The sequence below is a fragment of the Cygnus atratus genome, chromosome 1 (assembly GCF_013377495.2).
Source record: "Cygnus atratus isolate AKBS03 ecotype Queensland, Australia chromosome 1, CAtr_DNAZoo_HiC_assembly, whole genome shotgun sequence".
Classification (NCBI taxonomy): Eukaryota; Metazoa; Chordata; class Aves; order Anseriformes; family Anatidae; genus Cygnus; species Cygnus atratus.
The window spans coordinates 193615694-193636970 of NC_066362.1; the positions used below are offsets into that span (position 1 = coordinate 193615694).

The 21277-nt window shown below is 38.5% G+C and overlaps 1 protein-coding gene across 6 annotated transcripts in view; it reads left to right on the forward strand.

Moving 5' to 3' along the window:
• The window catches only part of PDGFD (platelet derived growth factor D), a 144515-nt gene that overhangs the window by 106460 nt on the left and 16778 nt on the right, over positions 1–21277 (forward strand). For 4 of the 6 annotated variants that reach the window (XM_035542579.2, XM_035542583.2, XM_035542578.2 and 1 more), the window contains 2 exons: positions 6238–6297; positions 11134–11335. In XM_035542579.2, the coding sequence (XP_035398472.1) occupies positions 6238–6297; positions 11134–11335 (262 nt within the window). The remainder of the gene's footprint in view (positions 1–6237; positions 6298–11133; positions 11336–21277) is intronic. The other 2 variants (XM_035542581.2, XM_035542584.2) reach the window with 1 other exon arrangement.

Consider the following 21277-nt stretch of genomic DNA (forward strand, 5'->3'; position numbering starts at 1 on the left):
AAGAAAAGGACAAAGCTGGCACTTACATAAGCTCAATAAAGATAAATTTAGCTTGGAAACAGCCATCCAATCTGAGGAACTTGAAGGAGAAAAGAAAACCTAACTAGGTTCAAAATGGACAGTGAGCTTCTTATGATGATGGAGTTGCCTGAAATAATTAACGTTTGGAAGTGACGACTTGACAGATTATTTCAAGCTGTGTGTCCTGGTGTTTAAATTCACAGGTAGAATTTGCTATTCTGGTAAAAATGGGACTACAGAGTATTTGTAATGAATGGTGGTTGATTTATATCGTTTGCAATTGCTTAGCTACAGTATGCACCAGAGTAGCTATTAGCAGGCAGAATTCCATGTATATAGAGATTTGAAGACAGACCTCTGTGATAAAAGAAAAAATTGAAGCTAATGCATGCTTTGCACAGCTTGGTGATGAAGTTCTGTGCCCTCGTGGGTCTATGCATCAGATGGGGTGCTCATGGGCACTTTAATGCTAGATGACATCTGATTTTTCAAAGACACAGCTATTGTCTCATTTCAAAAAGTATTATGTGACCTTTTAGAGAGATCATTTAAATGTCAGTGTCTTGGGCACTCTCACACTAGGCACCCAGCAATGCCTGATTCCAAAACAAGGTGAAGGATGAAGACAAGTATTGACTGAACACAACTTTTATTAAATGTATTTTCCTGCTTCAGTTTTACTTTGACTTTAAATGTATCAAACTGCATTTAACCTAAATCATTATTACAGCCTTACACTTTTGAAATTTTAAGTATCTTGTTCAGTAACCTGTTCAGTAACTAGTAAATGTGTCAGAACAAATCAAGAGTGATTTTATCTGTCATTTTGCACTAGTGTTAACTTAGTCATAACTGATAAGGTTGTAGCTTCAGATACATAGTGGCAATTGGGCTGCAGAATCTCAGTTTATGTCTTCTGTTAAAGGGCAAGAATCATACTGCCACGTTTGGGATCAGACACTTTGGTGGCTGTCTGACCTTTTGTTACTGACTTTAGTGCAGTGGTGTTGTGGATGGTGTGCCTTATACAACTACATCAAGAAACAGAAAGAAAAAAGTCAGTCTGGTTAAAGTTATTTGTTCATATCTTATTTGTTCCAGTAATAGTTTCCCTTGGTGGTAACATATGGTTGTACTTCCAGTTTGACTATTACTGCCTTTGGATTACAGCTACCCAGTTTTGTTAAATGTTTGCATTGCTAGAGAAAAAAGCATGTTAACATTGGTAACAGCCCCTTGAGCTAACTACATGTCATTATCTGGTGAGACCACATTATATTAGCACTGACCTTGAAAGACACCACCTTCTGTGTAGTGTTCTTTTGCACAGCATGATTTCCATGTTACAAATAATCAGTATTGCATGTTTTCCAAATTCAGCGTCTTTTATTTTAAAGCCTGGTCACTAGAACTGTGGTCACTAGAAGACTGGTGGTTTGGCCATCGCAGTAGATAAGAAAAATGCAGCCTCTCAGTTCCTAGTGAGTAGCCTGCTGTAGGAAAACAGTTATCTTTCAACATCCTTAGGACAAGTGGTAATAAATATCATTCTGGTAGGAAAGTGAAACTTAGCAATGTGATGGATTGAACTTATGGTAAAAGGAAAAGGTATTTCAAAGTGTTCATCTCTATCTTTTTATTTGTCTTTAAGAATAGAAACTGGAGTGTACACTGTACACTGCGTAGGAAATTATTGTGAATCAGTAGAAGTGTACAAACTTGAGTATTTGTCACAGCATTATTTTTAATGCAACCATGACTTTTATTTTGCCTTTTGCCACTGTTACACAGTGTGTTCTGAGTTTGTGTCTTTATTTGCTTGAAATACCTGTTGCTTTCTATACAAAATCTAATATCTGAAATGTATTATCTGTAATTTCAGTATTCAGAGGAAACATTGGTACTAATGCTTGTTACAGGAAAAAAAAAAAAAAAAAAAAAAAACCTCATGCCCTTATTATAATTTCTTAGGGTAATTTGATCTACAAACTACAATTGCAAGCTTATCTGCTTATCAGCTACCTGCCTGTACTCAGCTCTGAATGCAATAGATGCATGTTGACCATGGTTCAAAAACAGCCGCCATTGATTTTCCTTTTATTAATTTTAATGTTAGGATAATTTCATCACTTTTTCTTCAATTTGTAATTAGTTTTTTTTTTAGGTTTTAGGTTTTATTTAGGTTTATTATTAGGTTTATTAGGTTTATTATTTAGGTTTATTTATTAGGTTTTGTAAATAGGTTTTTCTTACAGACCTTCCACTGTCCCAGCCCTTTAGTTTTAAGTTCTAGTGGGAGATCATCATTTCCTTTTGTTTCTGCACTGAAACTCTTTGAGCATGCCCCATTTCACCTCTGATTTAGTTTTGCAGAACCTGCTTGGTGGCTCAGTGCATCTCTTAGCCCTATTTCTCTGGAAACCTCTAGAAGCAACTTCTGTTGTATAGTTTAAAGATCTGCCATCTAAGTACCACAGTTGAGCTGCACATAGGCAGAGCTCAACTTTCAGCATTTTTAAGCTCATTTTTCCTTTGTTATGCTCATTTTTCCTTAGTTTCCTTAGTTCCTTAATTTCCTTAAGTAAACAATCTTTTAGCAAGCCTAATCCATTTACCCCTGGGGCCTGCAGATTATGAAAAGCACTTCAGAGAGGAGCTTATAGAGATCATGGGAGGGATTGCTGCCAGTGTGTTGTGCCTTTCCTGTGGCAGTTATTGCCTATCCCAGGCCTTGTGCCTCATAAGATCTCAAGCACCAAGGTAACAAAAGGCTGGACTACAGTGATAAAGTGTATAAAAAATCAAGAATCACAGAAATGTTATAAAGTGCTTCTTGTCCATAAATCGAGGACCAGGTAGTAATTCAGCATGGCTGTGAGGACTCAGGTGTTGCTGGATTTGTGGTGCAGCAAAGCGAGTCATGGACACCATGCTTCGCAAACTGGCGATCTTCCCAGACCCAGCCTCATCCCTGGCATCTTCCCCATGTCTCCATGTTCCCATTGACCCTGCCAAACCCCATGGCTCAAGCCCTGCAGATCCTGTGCTGCTGCAGGTCACGGAGCCCTGGTCACACAAACTATCTCCCTCAGCAGCCAGTGTTGTCTCCGCAAGCTCATGTATCCTTGGCAGTGGCCATTATGCATCACTTGTGAAAGCTTCTGGTTAAACAAGTATTCCCTGTGACTCCCTCTCACTTCATGAAGATAATGGTCAGAGACAGGGTGCAAACAAAGTCAGTCTGTGAAGGAGAGAGAGTAGCTTATCTTTGTCTGAAACAGAGCCACGAAAAATATGTCAATGTCCCTACATATTCAGCTCTGAAGACTGGCTTGCTGCAGTGTAATTTTGGAAGTTGAGGTATGGAAGTCATTTCTCTCCAATAAAAGTAGCTTCTATCAGAAGATGATTGGAAGCTCTGTGGCTTTGCCGCTAGTTTTGCTGCTTGTAGAGTAAATACATTGCTTTGCTGAAGTCTCGTGTAATGTTGTAAAATTACCTTGACACATATATGAGTGAAAGCACTGTTGTCAGGGTGGTCTAGCCAAATTATTGCCACCCTGTTTTCCCAGTATTCAGTTTAAAAAGATGTGGTTGTTTTTTGTTGTTGCCTTTTATATGTTTTAACTAAAAGTTTTAATGTAATTTTAAGTAAAGAAGAAAAAGAAAAGCCAAGTGATCATATGCCAATTCCATATACAAGATAGTATGAATTGAATTGAACTGAATAGATAGCACTGAAAATAGATTTGTCCTTCAGGATCTATTAGGTGAGGAAGGAGGAGAGGGTTTTGCAATGATGACAATCACTTTGATATCATTACTTGAAATAGCTGCAAGCAGAAGCCATAGATAATAATAATCTTCAAACTGTAGAGGTTGAAAGCTCCAAGAAGCCAAGAATGACTGCAGCTGCCTTAAGTGATGGTGGAACAAAGCCATCTAGTTATGAATAGTTTATGCAGATAAAATATAATCACAGAGTCAAAATATGCAGTCATCAGGTTTGAGATCCAAGAAGCAGGTGGTACACATGACTATCTCAGGGTTTTGGAGGGGTTCCCTGGCATCAAACATCTCGAAGAATCATAGACTAAAGAAACTGTTTTGATGCCTACAATTAGAGAACACAAGGGGACCGTCACTTCAAACAGAAAATTATTCCTTGTCTGTGGTCTCCTCCAGGCATTCAATGAGGCAGATTGTTCCTGCTTTAAAGTAATGCTTCAGAACTCAATGCCACTTTTTTCTGGAAGTGGTAAATGGAAGCTAATGACAGAGAGGAAATGATTTCCAAATTTTGCAACTGACAACTACTACCAGAGGATCCATGAGCTTTTAAAATCCATGTCCATGTATATCAAAGCATGCCTTGTCAATAACTGGGCAACCAAATTTGTAGAGAATGTGGCTAAGGTAGCCCACTACTCCTGAATTTTTTATGACTTGATCATGGCATTTGTAGATCTGTTTACTCTTTATAAAATACCTGCAGGAAAATTTTCACAGATAACATTTTGCTTCTGTACTCCTAGAAGAAATGATCCCTGTAATTATTAACATTTTAATAGCCATGCAGTTTCAGTGATCACTTAGTGACAGTATAGTTTGATGGGGTTGCTTAATTTCTACTAATCTTAAGTATTAAAGAAATTACTACAGTTTTGCAGCCACAAGTTTGAGAAATGAACGTTTTAAGGAAGAAAAAAACAGTAACAATAATGAATAAACAGTCTTGTGACTTTTAGGACATTTTAATATTTTTCTATAGCAGATGAAAAACAGTAAATACCATGTATATGAAGTTTGTATCTGAAAGCAGCTCTGTTCTTTCTTGACAAATGGAGAAATTTATTGTTGATCTCTCAGATTATGTGATCAATTTTCTCTTTTGCATTCATAAGAAATAATGAACATGTGCATATGTGTATGGTCCAATATGGTGTTGAGAGCACCAGCTGATTATTTCATCTTCCATTTTCCCTTTAAGCTGTCAACTTAAAAAGTACATAGCAGAGACTGAGTCAGTGTAAAGTGAGACCAGACATTGATCCTTCTTCTTTAAACACTTTCATCATGAATTCTGTTATTAGAAACTAAAATCTTGGTACGCTATCACTTCAGTCTGCTTTCTTTATGTGCCCATTCATGCTGATCATTAGCATTTCTCTGCATGTGTATGTTAAATAAACATTCTCTAATGCTGCCTTTTTCCTTAATTTTTCTTAGTTTAATTATTCTAGTTGGAAATAAGTAAATCTGCCCAAAGATTAAAGAAATGGGTTATTCATTATTTAAGTAATGATTGCCCGTCACTGGTCAGACAAGCGAGTTGGTATTCAGCTGACCACAGGTCAATATCTACAATGTTGAAATCTGTATCTACGCTAATCACCCCAGGGCTGCCTTTATAGACAATGGAGAGGAAAAAAAAAAAAAAGCATTTTTAGGATCCGATTATTGTCATCCCAAATTAGGCATCTAAAATAGATCAGGTGATTTACAGCCTAAAAATTCTTAAAAAAGTCTTACTTGACTGTAATTGAAAAAATGACTAGCTTAGATGTTTGCTTTGTAGATGTCCAAAGGTAGATTAGATAGATCCTATTCCCATGCTCAAATTAATCATAAAAGCCCAGGGTTTTTGTGATATGACGCTTCTAATGTGAATGTACTGTGGCTGTGGCTGTTGACATAAAGGGCCTAGTGCCATTCAGTGCTCTGCACAGATGAGCAAGTCCTGCTCAGCACAAGCACCAAAAGCAGTACAGTCATGTTAGGACTACATTTCAAATGGATTACGTTACCTTGCTTTTCACCATGACATACTAGGGTATGTCCACATTCTTTCCAGAATGGGTCAGCTTGGGAAACAGCATTACGCTCTGATTGTATACATGCAGAGGTGGTTAATACTTGTTAGAAGTTAGGTCCTGTTACGAAGAAAAACATATTACATATTACAAACAATAATAATACCTAGCCTTGCCTCAACAAGCTTACAAGGAGCTAATTTATAAAGAACAAGAAGGGAGGAACCTGAATACAAGTAGCATTATCCTGTGGAAAGGTTTAGGAATGATACATGGCAATTCCTCTTTCATGGAATAGGGTTCAAAAAGGTGACAGACGTTGAATGCTGAGACATTTTAGGTTCTATAGTTAATTCAGGACATTGCCTTAACGGTGATTTTTCCTGTGGGTTTTTCCCCTTAGGATGATTTCCAGCATGCAGCCTCAGAAACCAACTGGGAGTCAGTCACAAGCTCTGTCTCAGTAAGTAGCTTGTTACTATTTTGCCCACGAATAGACTGATAGAATGGCATGAATCCAAATCACTATTTTGGTACCTACACAGAGAAGCCATGTATTCACCTTTGGCAGAGGATAAAATAAGTGTTTAACAAACTTATGCTTTTTAACCACTGTGTTTTTAAGGAGAAAAGATTCAAAATATGCCATCAGCTGTTGTAACCACATGAGATAGCCATTGGGAAACATTTCTTGCTTCCAAATTCATCTTGCCAAGATGAAAATACAAGATACAAACTCCTTAGGATTTTCAGTGGTAAAATGTCTTGACCTAAATAGAAGATCGTACTTATAGCAGGCTGGTAGAAAAAGGGATTTAGCTTTTTATTTTCGATATGAGATTTTTTAAGTGTTTGTAATATAATACTGTATCTAAAAGTCTCCATATTCATCAATGAAACGTGACTCAGGAAAACAAAACAAAACAAAAAAAAAAACAACAAAACAAAACAAAACAAAAAAAGGAAGCCAGTGTACAATTATTTTTCTTTTCATCACACTTGATTTGTGTCATTGGATAAAAATCTGTCCCCTCCTACATTTCTCAAGTAAATTTGTATTCTGGGTCCACATTGTGGGGAATAGCAAGGTATCATCAGACCTCATATTATGGACAGTCCTTTTCTGTGCACCATTTTGGCTGGTCAAGACCATGTCACAGGTCTCACAAACTCCTCCTTAAACACATAAGTGCTCAAAGCAGACTTGAGACCAATGACAACAATGTTTGGAGCATTTGTGGATGAAAGCTTACTGATGGCACCTTTGATACAGTAGTTATGAGGAGTTGCCAGTGGAGGAACAGTAAATAAAATATGAGTAAATTCTACTGATTAGTGTCTAAGACAGACAATGAGTAGAGAGAAAATTCTGTAGTGCCAAAATTAAGAGTCTATGCCAATCTCACCTGCATTTACTCTTGAGTTTGCAGCTGACATTTGTCCTTCATGATAAAATGCTATGATAAACTTGAATTAATTGTGCTGAAAGTCCTCAGTAGCAATGTTAGCAGGACTGAGATCTACTGGGTATGCTAAGAAGGAGATACTAAGAGACTATTTTGCTAAAAGACACTAATTTTTCGTTCTAACATAGAATTGGAAAATATATATATATATATCTGATAGAATATTTTCTTTTAAAATTTGGTAGACTAATGTTTGAAAATGTAAGCTCAGGGCTCCCTCATCAGGTAGCTATGAAAACGAGATCATGTATATGGTAAACGCCATGATAATTATCCTCCTTAACATCATAATGTCACTATGTCAAAAAATAAGCCAGTATTTTTTCATGTTGAAAAAAAAATTGTTTCATCTTCTACATCTAGTTTCTGAAAAACTGTTGTTAATGTATTAGAGGCAGGGAAGTTCAGTACCGATATTACAGGTAGAATGCTGATGGCCACCGTCACAAAGAAGCCTACAGCTAAACCAGTAACAGAACTCCTGTCTCTTTGTTTTTGCCATGCCATCAGCAATCCAATTAAAAATACTATCCTCCACTTGGTGTGCATTGCACCCACTAGCCCTTTTTTATCCTCAGGGAAAATAAGGTGGAGAGGTTGAGTAATTTTTCCCAAAAATATCAAGGCAAAAAGTCTGAGAGCATGCAAATTCTTCAAGTGAGAAAGGTTTAGTGATTCCGCTGTGGTTCTGAGGGGGCAGAAGGACAAACTTGAACCTGTCAGTTGCTGGCAAGATGACATACTGTTCTGCTGATAGTAAGTTAGCATGACAGATGTGTTTTGTTACTGAAACCCACAGGTAACATTAAGACCCATTTTAGGATCTGGATTACTTGCAATGCTTAGAATGAAAACTTAAGGTGAGCAAATGCTTTCTTCCTTGTCTGAGGTTATATCAGACACAAAACCATATTTCTTGTTTTCTCTCAGAAAGCTAAAACCAATAGTTCTGCCCTGATCCCAGCATGGCCAACCCAGAAAAAAAAAAAATAAATAAATAAATAATTCAGTCCTTATTGGTTTAGCTTTCATTATTTCTGAAGTGATATTATGACCAACAAATAACTGTGATGCACATTGAAAAGCCTGCCACCTTCACAATACAGATAGAAAATATAAAAGAATGGGGGAAAAGCAATAGAAATTATGGATAAGAGCACTAACAGGAAAGGTAGCTTTAAATCTCATGAAATTAAAAATGTGCTCAGTGCTTTTAAGAAATGTAGAAGAGGTACATTATATGGAAAATCTTCGCTATTCACCGCTTCTTGCCCTCTCTTTGGATGCGATCTCAGAAGCCAGATTACAATGAGCCAAGCTCTTCTGCAGCTAGTGTTTCATTCTTGGCAGGACAAAAGAGAGGCAGTTGGGTTGGCAGCTTTGAAGTTACTTTTGGGCTTGTCACATAATGTCGCTGCCAGTAGGTTATCTTAGCTGTTGCAATAATTCCTCTTGATTTGGCTGTCACCGAGAAAAAAGTTAAGCTTTCTTCTGTGTGCGAACTAGGTTGTGCAAATCTCTTGAGTAGGGCCTTTTATACTGAAAGAAAATGGGGAATCCCTGCTGTCTGTGTTAGTTTGACATGCCCTACAAATTCACAGCCTGACCTGCAGTTCTGCTATGAAAAGCACAGTTGAACACCTGAAAAAAACTCTTGTGTTGTATGCCATTCTTTGTCTGTTAACCCCTCCTTCTTGTTTCAGAAACATAGGCTTTAGTTAAACTGCTGAGAAGGGGGATGTATGCGTGTCACGGGGCGGTCCCTGGACAGCAGCATGCTCATACACACTTGGATTTCCTTTCTGATTGTCACTGGGTTGTCGGAGCAGACCATTTTTTTGTGCTGCTATTTCTTCAGCACCATTGCACCTCTTCCCTCCCTCTCTCACTTTAGAAAGGGAGCCAGGGGCTGGCCTTTCCCAGTTGGGCTGCAGTCACAGACCAGCCATGAGCTCCCATTAACTCTCCTTAATAAACAAGTAGCAATTCAAAGTATTTTTCTTTTGTAACCTCGAAGACAGCATTAGTACACTGCGTGATGCCCAGCAACAGCACTGTCCGTCCTGCAGCATTGTTTTAGATCACAACACTGTTCACTTTACTGGTGTGAGCTTTTCATCTCCTGGGGTTTCCGTCTCTTTGTCAGTCTCTACTCTGAGCCACTTAGAAGTCAGGAGAGATGCTTTGAGGTATGCCTTCCCTTTTAGTGGGTCATGAATTTTTAGAGCCATCTGCACTGTGTCTCAGAACTGCATTGTAGAGGCATTACAGGCACAAGTGGCCCTCAGAATCTTCTTGTGCTGTTGGCAATAAGCAGTAAAGTGCAGCTATGCTTTCTTGACCACACCATTGTAATGTTTTCAACTTCTCTTTCTTGTGTATAATGATTTGGACTGTCCATACTTTCAGCAGATATATGCAGTAAAATATCAAGGATTGTAAATTTTGTGATATATCTAACAGGAAAAGACAAAAAGATTATTACTTCGAAACTATTTTAGCCACCATTGAAGGACACAATCCTGCAAACATGCAAGTAACTTCACTTAGATGAGTCGAGCCTTTCATTGCTACTCAACTGAGTGAAGTTAATCACAAAGATTAATGGTTTAACATGTGTATTTACTTGGGAGATCAGGCAAAAAAACTATTTTGGGGGGGCCATTAATTTTAAATGGCATGTTTCTGCTACATTACTTCAGAGCTAGATTTTCGGAAGAGAAAAGGGTTCTTTCATTTTCCAGGGCTTTGCCCCAATGTCTTAACTTAAAAAATAATAATAATAATAATCCAAACAAAACTCTCGTGTTACATTACGCTTTTTATTGGACAAAAGTAGCTATTTTGATTGTGGTTCTTCAGAAAGTAACAGATCTGCATTAATAGTTTTTCTTGTGCATCTTTTACACGGTTATTATGAGGCTTTGTGCTTGGACAAGGAAAAATGTGGTATCAGGATTCTGAATACTGTGATTCTAACTGATGATTATGAAAAATGTTTAAAGTTAATTCCAGTAAAAATGAAATCACTCCAGTCTTTCTGCAAACTCAAGTTGTGTGACAAATTCAGTGGGAACAAAGTGTGCTCAGAAAGTGGTACTTGGCTCTTCCTGCTTAGAAATAATATTCCATATGGTATTGTGATATTGTTGTGAGGATATGACTTTGTTGGTAATCCCAATATTCATTCCTACATTGCTGAGATCCAAATACCATGTTTTCATTTTTTTAAGTAACTTTTGGTTTTGGTAAAAGGGTGGTAAAATTTACATTCATCAATATTTCATAACAGGTTTTGTTCTTGGGAATAAAGAGCCATCTTTTCAAGTCGTTAACCTAGCCAAATTTGTAGTCCAAACTGACCAAGGAGAGAAAGAAAATCTAGAGAAGTTGCTGCCTTTGTCTTTCTCTGCTGTGGTTTCTGATCGGCCTCTTTCAGATTTACCTACAGACCTGGCAGAGATGAGAAGGCACCACCCCAGCACTACAACGCACCTCCATTCTGTTATCATGGCCATCATAGTGGTTTCAAAAGGCATTTCCACAATATCTTTGCACATGTGCAAACCATCATGTCCTTTGAGGACAGCAAAAAGTGGACAATCTAGCAGTAGTGGTACTGCCTCTCCCCAGATCTCCTCCTGGATTTCATCATGAGTTTGTTTGCTTCTTGCAAAATAAAACGCAGGCATAACACAGCCTGACTGAGTGAAGGACTTCAAAAGATGGCCCAAAGTACCTGTTTCAGTCAGAAACAAGACAATAATGTTGTCAATTGTTTTGAGTGGTGTTGTAACTTATTCCAAGTACACTGAGATGTATGTCACTCTTAGGGGGTCTCCTATCCCTCTCCATCAGTGACTGACCCTACGCTCACAGCGGAAGCGCTGGATCAGACCATTGCTGCATTTGACACAGTGGAGGATCTGCTCAAACACTTTAATCCAGACTCCTGGCAAGAAGATCTGGAGAATTTGTACACAGACAGTGGCCACCACTATCGAGGCAGAAGCTACCATGACAGGAAGTCCAAAGGTAAGAAAAGACATAATATATAAATTTTGTGGGAAAACCAGGCTATTCCTTCACTCCTCACAGAAATGTCTTTAGATCAAGTATGAGATTCTGATGCCTATTTTCCTTTTGGGGCCATAGGACAAGCTATCACCTGTTACAACTACAAAGAAGTCATTTAATCCTTAATCATTTTCTGACTGAGTAGGATCTCACCTGAGAAATCAGTATGAAAACTGCCAAATCATTATGATAAATCCACAAACACAACCATAGGCCTTTGTGTAAAGTGCAGATGATTCTCAGCTTCACCTTCTTAAGCATTACTTTATGTGTAAGGCATGGGGCTCCTAATTACCTGCACTATCATCCTCTGTTAAATACCCTGCTTTGGGATTGTTCTCTGTTGAGTGAGAAATAATCACTTTTATCACATTGTGTTTAGGAAAGCATCTGGTGCAGACACCTGTATATGCAGCTGGTTTTTTAGGATGTGAGCACCTCACAGTTTTTCATTTTGTTGGCAGCAAACATTACTATGGTTTAACATCTTTGTTAGTAATTGAGCAAAGCATGCATTTCTGGGTTATGTTTCATGTTTTCTTCTGTTAGTTCAAATAATCCACCAAATGGTAGAGCAAAGAGATGGTAAACTAGGAAACCCATACTGATAAAGAAACACTATTTAAAGAGTCATTTTCCTAGGTCATTGGTGGGCATGAGTTGGCAGAGGTAGAATGACATTAGCAGTGGTCAGTGTACATGTGGCCATCCTGTCTTGGAGTGCAAGAGGCTAGTGGCAGAGAGGTGGGCTCTCCCATGCCTTTTGACCTTGGTGCAGGAGAATGACCGCAGGAACATACAGTATATTAGTAGTTATACAGCCAGCTTGGGCTGGTGTTTCCAAAATGTGTTGACTATCTCTGTTTTTTGGTTCAGCACTTAAAGAAATCTGTAAAAAGCCCTGAGCACCCATCTAAAGAAAGCTGGCCCTCTTTACTTCACTCCATTTTGGCACATCAAAGATTTCAGGCAACCACAACACTCCATCTTTTGTGAAAAGATCACCTGACTGCAACAGCATCAGAGATCAGTTTGATCTCTTTTAGGTGTCTGTGAAACATGAAAAGTATGTATCCTATCCAGGCTGGAATCAGCATTGATAGACACGCATACCACAGAAATAAAATGACTGTTTTGATTTTAATGAAGGTGATTAGAAACCTGGATCTTGTACTGTTTCTGCTCTCCAAATGTTTGATCCTCAGAGCATATTTGGCCTTGTACCCCATGTGTATACATGACAACATATATAGAAAATAGCATTTGATGCTTATGTAGGCTGATCACGTAGGCTATAGACATCAGTTTGATTTTCTGTTAGTGCTCAGAAAATGCAGATGTATAAGGGTTTCTTCATTATTGTTTTAATGTTTTTGGTTTATTTATTTAAGATTTTATTCTATTTATTTATTCATTTTTGGTTTTAACTACAGTAATAAACACCAGGGGAAAAAAAAAAAAAGGAAAAAAAAGTTTCACAACAGTTTTTCTTTTGTCTTCAAACTAAAGGCCAAATTCCCTAAATATTAGCAGCCGTCTGGGCAAAAGTACCTCAACACAATCAAATCTTTAAACAAAATCAGTTAAGAATTTGTCTTTTGTCATAAACTTCTGAGAAGATTAAAGACTTGTTCTTGGATGATGTCAGGAGTAGGGAATAGCTTTAACAGGTCTTTAAATTAGAAATGCTTGGTGGATTTTAAATACAGACACTGTGGATCTCTGAGGAATGTTTATAGGCACTAAGATAACCTTGCAGTAAAGACAACAGTAGATTATATCATTATTTATTTCAGATATCTGTTTCTAATTCCAGCTTGGGTTTTATTCTTTATCCTTAGTTAGAACAGCCGTGAAGTAGATTAGAACAATTTGATGTAATCTCTGCCTACCTTTCACAATATTTTCAGAACATGTCATATAAATGATATAAATAAATTGGTAATGTTCTCACTCCTATCCGACTCTCTGCCCATACCAAATTGTGCCAGAAAATTGAGTTTAAGAGGCAGTGTTGCTGAATATCAGTTCTGATAACAGAGATATATAATAAATGACATGTAAATGGTATTTTTTTCTTAATTTGGCAATCAATAATTCACGAAGATAAGGATCACAGTTAAGGAAACAAGCACAGTGTTTTAGCAAAGCTTAAATTTACTGACTCATGGATTAGATGAAGTGGGAAAGCACCTCAAGAGATTGCCTAATCCAACCTCCCTGTTCAAGACAGGGCCATCTGCAGCAAGTTGCTCAGGATCACGTCCACTGGAGTTTTGAGTATCTCCAAGGATAGAGACTCCACAACCTGTGGCAGTGTCTGACCACCCTCAGAACAACAACAACAAAAGTAGTGTTTGTTTGATTGTTTTTTTCAATGTTTAAGTAGATTTTCCTATGTTGCAATTTGTCCAATACCTCTTGTCCTTTCAAAGAAGACTCTGGCTCCATTTTCTTTACTTCATTCATGCATTTATAGACATTGATAAGACCAGTCCTTCCCTGGATTCCTCCTGCAACAACCTGAAAGGTGAAGGCTTTGTTGATTAAATGTATCTTTATATATATGATAACTCTATTCCATCTACAATATCTGATCTCACACCTCTACAACACTGATACAACTCTATTGAGTTAAATGTGTTGCATTCTAATTACACCACTCAGGTGGGATACTGTTATCAGATGTGTCTTGTTAATAACCACATGAAGTTTGAAATTTAATTCTACATATGTTCAATGAGGTTTTCTGTTAGTCACTGGAGTGACTAACACGCTAGTATAGAAGTTAACTATAGAATCACAGTGATACCTAGACTAGAATAAAAAGGCAGAAAGGAAAGGGGAAGATACACACTTGCATTTTCAAAATCCTTACATGAGAGGTCTTGTATAAGATATAAACTACAGTGTACACCTTCTACATGAAAATAGGACAAGTAGAGGTTTCAAAAGCTTTGCAGCAGTTTTAACTGTACTCAAAAAGGTTTGCTCGTCACTGATGCATTTTAGAAACTCTGAAAGTATGAATATTCAGCCTTAGGCTCATCCTAGACTCTCAGGAAAAAGCAGGTCATACCAAATAAAGTATATCTTTTAAAGTAATTCCTTTTGCTTTGCTGTAATATGTTGTAGCTGACCCCAGTGTCATAGTAATTTGGCTGTTACAAATACAAAACTTCTCTAAAAGGCTGTCACAAGCTATTGGGTTATTTTATACTGTTCTTAGCAAGAACACCAGCACATATAAAAAAGAAAATGGCCATACTCTGCAATTGTGTTGAACTTCTAGACAAATAGGTCTCTGTTCTTTTAGGGAATCATAAGGAACATTTAGAAGTGTTGGAAGGAAATTTGTTCATCCAACAGTTTGTTTTTTTTGAAAGCATCAGTGTGTCTGCTTGATACTACTAGAAGAGCTCCTAGAAGAGCAGAGACACGCTGCTGTAAACAGTTCCAACTATCAGTTAAACATCATTTAACTTTTGCCTCATGCTTGTTTGCATTTATCTTTTGTTATTCACTCTGAAGTTTTATATCTCATTAAAAATGCTTTAGAAGTTAAAAAAAAAAAAAAAGGAAAAGAAAGGAAAAAGAAAAAGAAAAAGAAGAAAAAGAAAAAGAAGAAGAAGAAGAAGAAGAAGAAGAAGAAGAAGAAGAAAAAGAAAAAGAAAGAAAGAAAAAGACCTCTGCCTGTGAAATGACCTGTGTTTAAAAATCTAGGAAGAAGGAAAAGAGAAAGAAAAAGTTCAGTTTCTCATCACAGAATTAGATCCAAATGTCTAGGGGATGTTACATAAAGAAAGGGGTCATCTTTAGAAATAAATGTGGGTTTTTTTCATAAATAGACCTAGGAAACAGGAACATCTGTGGATACATTCTGGTAATGAGCAAGACTACACATGCCTCTGAGATCATTTTCTTTTTGAGAAACAGTGTGCAGGAAGCCTTTGGCTATCAGAAGAAATTAATCAGGTGGGACATTCTTGTAATAACATCTGTCTGCAATGACAGCTTCACAAGTTAAATAAATAAACACTTGCTAGCATAGCCAAACTGCTCCCTAGAAGGGGAATAGCAAGGTGAGACCACAAGTCTTAACGGAATGTTGCTGCCATCCACTGCCATACAGGTTCCCAATATCAAGCAAGTAGCACCATGTCCTTAACAATACCTTTTAATTATTACTGTTTACAATGCTCTAGCAAGAAGTTAAACAAAATTTGAACCCAGGAATGTCATTTCTCAGGGGTTTGCAAACAGTGGCCAATAAATTACTGCAGACATCCATGTACTCTTCCTTGAAAGGTTCTGGGATGGCTGCCAGCAAGTTTCAGTGCACCAGACAGGGAGTGCAGGCATCACAAATGCTGAATGCATGCTCATTCATGGCACACGTGAATATTCTGACTAGATGGAATACCTTCTCAAGTAGCTGCTAATATAAAGTATTCCCTGTGCTTAAAAAAAACAGTATACTTCCTCTCTTCCTCAGTTAGGAAACACTTTATCTGTTACATGCAAAAGGCACACACTCATTCATTTCATAGTCTTAATCTCAAATGAGATTTTCCCTCATGCTTTACATGGCGTTATTGTTGGCCACTGCAGTGAAAGCTTTTCTTATTAAGTCCTTTTTTTAAAAAGCTAGTGAAACTTGCAGCATATTATTTATCACTGGAATAAGCTGTTCAGTTTCATTGATTTCAATGAAGCTATGTCCATTTACGACATTGATGGTTTGGCCTGATTTTGCTACTTGACCCATACCACAGCTGATAATTGGTTTGCTAGTCTATAATAAGCCTATATATCGTGAACATTGTTTCATGCAGACAGTTATAATCCCACTGAAATTCTGCTCGCTCATTCTTCTAAAATAATAGTTGCCGTATCAAGTAGATTCATCTTGGCATTGTGGTTCTGTAGTAAATCCAAATCACAGCATCTTTTCCCTAGTTCCCACAAAAAAGACTTGGGCATCTCCCAAAGTTTTCAGGTATATTTAACATAGTGCTTATTGTGATTCATTAAGCATGTACAGGGGAGCACTGATTGCCTTTAACCATATGTGCTGAAGACTAAAAGCCACAGGGTTTGATCAACACTTGGTATGGAGAAGAATTTCATCAGTGTTGATGTATTTTGGTAATTTAATCAGTGGAAGATTTAACTGTTTACTGTATGTACGGGACTGAATTTTCCAACTCAGGCTGAAGCACACTATGACTGCAGTCAGCTGCAGCACTGCTCTGAATTTCTTTGACCACTTGTGCAATATTTCTGCACTACCTGACACAGCTCTGACATACACAGGAGTACAAATGCTGGGGATAAGGGGTGCAATACATTCATAGGTCTCTGAGAAAGTCCATAATGTATAGGAGGAATTTTTAAATGTCAAGAGTCAGAATAAAAACAGCAGCACAACCTTTGTTACAAACTGTAAATCACACATGAAGGGGGATGAGAGTCAAACTAGAACTGAGCTTTGGACCGGTGCATGGCACACAGTGCTCATACCATGCTGCAGTTCCATCACTTGCTGATGCACAAAACATGAGCAGGGGAAAGTAACGAGTGCAGGTCTTTTGCATGCATATGTCTCTTTAGCTGCCAAAAAGAGTACAAGTGTTAGAAATTTCAGCAGGATTGGCAGTGGATTGCTTGCCTTTGGCAAGAGGCCCGAGGTGATGTATATTTCTAAAGGGGAGAATAGTCAGGGAGCTGGGCAGTCTCTGCACCAGTTTCCTGTATAATGTGGGTAAATCCCCTCAATGAGAGTTAGGCATTTAACGTCTTTGAAGTTCTAAGCCTTATACTCTCTCTGCATACTGATGATGTTTAATGTTGGCCTATTGTCAACATAGTCTGGTGATGAATGTCATCCCAAAATCCTGTTCCACACATCCATATTGCCTTCACAACAGACCATAATCAGACTTTTTAAACCATATCTGTCCATATAGTTGATGATGTTGATACCTTTTCAGGAAAAACAGCAAACATACAGCCATCTTGGCAGTTTAATATCAATCACAGATTAACAGAACAATTTTGGATACAAGGGCACTCTGTGGATCAGCTCATCCAAAACTCTGCCCAGAGCAGGACCAACATCAAATTTAGAACAGGTTACTTAGGGCCTTCTCTAGTTAAGTTATGCATATTTCCAACTAGGACAATTCCACAATGTTTTGGATAATTTGTCCCAGTGTTCAATCACGCTTATAGTGGTTAGTATTTCTTTAGAGGTCCCTTGCTACAACTTGTGATTTTTGCTCCTTGTCTTTTTGCTGTGCACGTCCAAGAAGAGTCTGGCTCCATTCTCTCCATAGCTCCTTTTAGACAGCTGGAGACAATTATTAGAACGTCCTGTAGTCTTCTCTCCAGACTAAATAAATACAGTTCCCTCAGCGTCACTGTGGCTGTTGTGGATCCCCTCCTTAACCATCCTGGTCATCCTTCACTATACTCCTAGTTTGTTGATCCTTCCCTTTTGCTGAATGAGGCTCAAAACTGGACACAGTACTCCAGATACAGCCTCACAAGAGCTGAATGAAGGCGGACATTCACCTGACATCTATGTTTCTCCTAATGCAGCTCAGCATTCAACCTCTACCTCTACGAGAGCAAACAGCTGATTCATGTTCAGCCTGCTGCCTACCACGATGCCAAGTCTTCTTCTGAAGTGCTGCTACTTATCTAGTATGTCCCCAGTCTGGACTGATGCATTGGATTATTCCAAGTCAGGTCTGGGAATTTCCATTTGTCATCACTGAACCTTATGTGGTTCTTGCCAGTGCATTTCTCTAGCCTGCCAAGGTCTTTCTGAAAGGCAGCCCCACTTCATACGGACAACTTTCCACAGTTTGGTTTCACTGACAAACTTTCTGAGGGGTCACACCATTCTGTTCCTCAGGTCATTAGTGAAAATCTTTAGCAGTATTGGCTTTGGCATTAACCCTTGGGAACACCACTAGCAACCAGCCACCAGTTGTACCTGGAATTGCTGACCACTTTGTGCAAGCCCCCTTATCTTTCCAATTATCTGCCCAATTTGTAGTCCACCTATCCCATTGTATCTCAGCAGTTTGGCTGCAAGGATGCTGTGGATTACTGTGTCAAAAACAATCCTAAGGTCAGGGTAGGCAGCATCTGCTGCTTCCCCCTCCACCAGCAAGTCATCTCATCGCAACAGGTTCTCAGATTGGTCACTCACATTTTGCCCTTTGTAAATCTGTGCTGGCAATTTCCAGTCAACCTCTTGTCTTTCATGTGCCTGAACATTGTCTCCAAAAGGATTTACTTCTTCATTTTACCATGGTTAGCCTGACTGGTCTGCAATTGCTCGAATCCTCCTTGCCTTGTAGATGGCCTTGACATATGGTACAGGACTGTGAGTGAGGTAGATACCATTTCTTACACCTCAACTCTAGTCTGTAGCTGATGCATGAAAAAAAAAAGTGTAAAATGTTCTGATATGAAAATGTTACAGCCATGTATGAATTTGGAACAGATACAGTATTAAAATAAATCCTAGCAGACTGTCTTTTTAAACAAAATCAGTGACCAGCAGCACGGGGTTTCTCTCCTGTCCAATCTTGAAGGCTGTGCTTCTAAACAAGACATGGTGTTAGCTGCAGTCGCTGATTTCAGTGGTCACTTCTGATTAAGATCAATGTTTAAAGGTAAGCAGATGCCTTAGTGCTGTTGAAAAATGAGTATGGATTTAAGTGTAGGATTTAAGAGGGAAGAAGGAGCAAACATTGTACCCCAAGTATCCAGCTTGCTGCTCCAGTACATCTTTTTATGTCTGCCTTGCCTTCAGATTGAATCTCTGATGCAGACATTCTGTAATAATACTTTGAAGTTATTTGCATCCAGTCTACAGAACATTTTAGTTCTATTTTTAAATTAAGGACTCCAGTGGTTTCAGTCCTTGATAAGTAAAGCAGCAGGATTTCACACCAATCACACCAAGGCTCGGTTACGTTTTAGTCACAGCAGTGAAGAGATGCATGAAACTGACTGTACTGTAAAATCTCATTGTTATATGGATGAGGAAATAGACTGGCTCCAGACAGTAAAACAATCCCAAGACAGGGAAAAATATGCATATTGAAGCTTTCAGCAGAGTTATTCAGAGAAAAATGTGTTCTTTTGTTATAGGGGTTGCAAACCATGCTCTAAAGCTAATTAGGCAATAGGAACTCTTCTTGGGTGTCAGCAGGATACTACTAGAGTACTGTACACATTGTTCAGAGGTGTTGCACACTTTCCTTGTCCCACCAAGCATTGGGTTTCAGTAGAGCAGAGTCAAAAAGAATGTTAACCTCAAGACAATTTTTTGTAGAGGATTACTTGTGTATGTTTTAAACCTGTTAGTTAATCTTTCCTTCTCTGCTTGCAGTTATTTTCATAATTTCAGCATCACTAAAATAAGACCTTTCCATTATGGAATTTGTCAATTTCAATTTAGACTCTGATACCTGAGTTGTGATATGCCAAAGCTCACAATTCACATCTTAAATGAAAACTCTGAAACTGGGGGTCCTGAGAACTACTGACAAGTCATTATCAGAATTCTATGAATATGAAACTAAGGAGAATTCATGCAGTTGTATTGGAAAATTTCCTGTATATTTTTCAAAAATAGTTCAACATGGAAAAATACACTAAAAGTGTGGTTTTTTTTTTCCACTGATTGATTTCAGAATTCCTGAAAAATGCATCTGTTGAAAGCCTTGAGCCCTCATCAAAAACAGCTGAGCTTTTCATATTGCATAAAGCAAGTTATCCTAATTATCTGGTTATTCCCTCCTATGCTTTGAGCAAGTCAACAGCTCTTCACAGTACTGACTCAGCTACAGTCTGAGAGATCCTGCAAAGACTTCTGAAAGTCATCAAAACTAGGCTTTTGAGGGCTAGTGAGTAAAGCCTTTCCTCCAGAGAAAGCCCTCTGCCAGGTCACCCTTGCCATTTAAATCGAGCAGCTTAAGTACTGGAACTAATACATGTGACTGTCTCTGCGGGAAGGACCCCACCCTGGTCCTTGAAATGCTGGTGCTGTCTCTCTCTGCCAGTCCCTTTGCAAAGACTCATTCCTGTGCTGATAACACAGCAGTGATAATAGGTATCAGCTCAATGCAGGAATGAGAACTGTTGAGCCTCAGGGGAAATTTAGTCTGTGATAGAGCACATTTTGTTCTGTCCCCTGGACATCTTCGCCTGGACAGAGATGCCGGTTCACGTTGCTTGGGTATGGGCCCTCCTTAATGACCAGGTTGTTGCCAGAAGTCTTGTTTGCTGTGTTACCTCAGTGGGAGGCACTGCAATCAATGTCTGAATTAAACCTTTGAGCATTTTCTTCTCAGTCTAGAGATGCACCATTGACATAATGCCATCCCTGTCCACGGCCAGCCTGTCCTGGTAGGAGCCTGCTTGTATCGATATCCGTTCCCCTGGATTGCTGCAGGGCAGAATGTGGATGGCCTGGGCATTCCCCTCAAGAAATCTAATTAATCATCAAGGCAGAATGTTTTCTGCTCTCTTTTTCCTTTGATTATTTTTCCCTTCATGCCAATCAGTTGAAATGAATATTAGCCAGATACTCCTTTGCTTTATCAGTCAGCAAAGTTGATGGCAGAGGTCCTGGTGAGAACGTTTAGAGGAGTGGGAAACACTTTCCTGTGAGAAGAATTAGCCTGAGAGGCTGCAGTGAGAAGGGGTGGCTTTGAAGAATGACAGTGGAGAACAAAATATCATCTGTTAAAACAAAAAAAAATCAATATTTCCTTGTCTTCTAAGTCCTGACTGTGGATATTCGGGATGTATTTTTCTCCCAGTGCATGAGTATACCAGCAGCCCCATTGATTTTGTGCTTATATCAGGAGGATG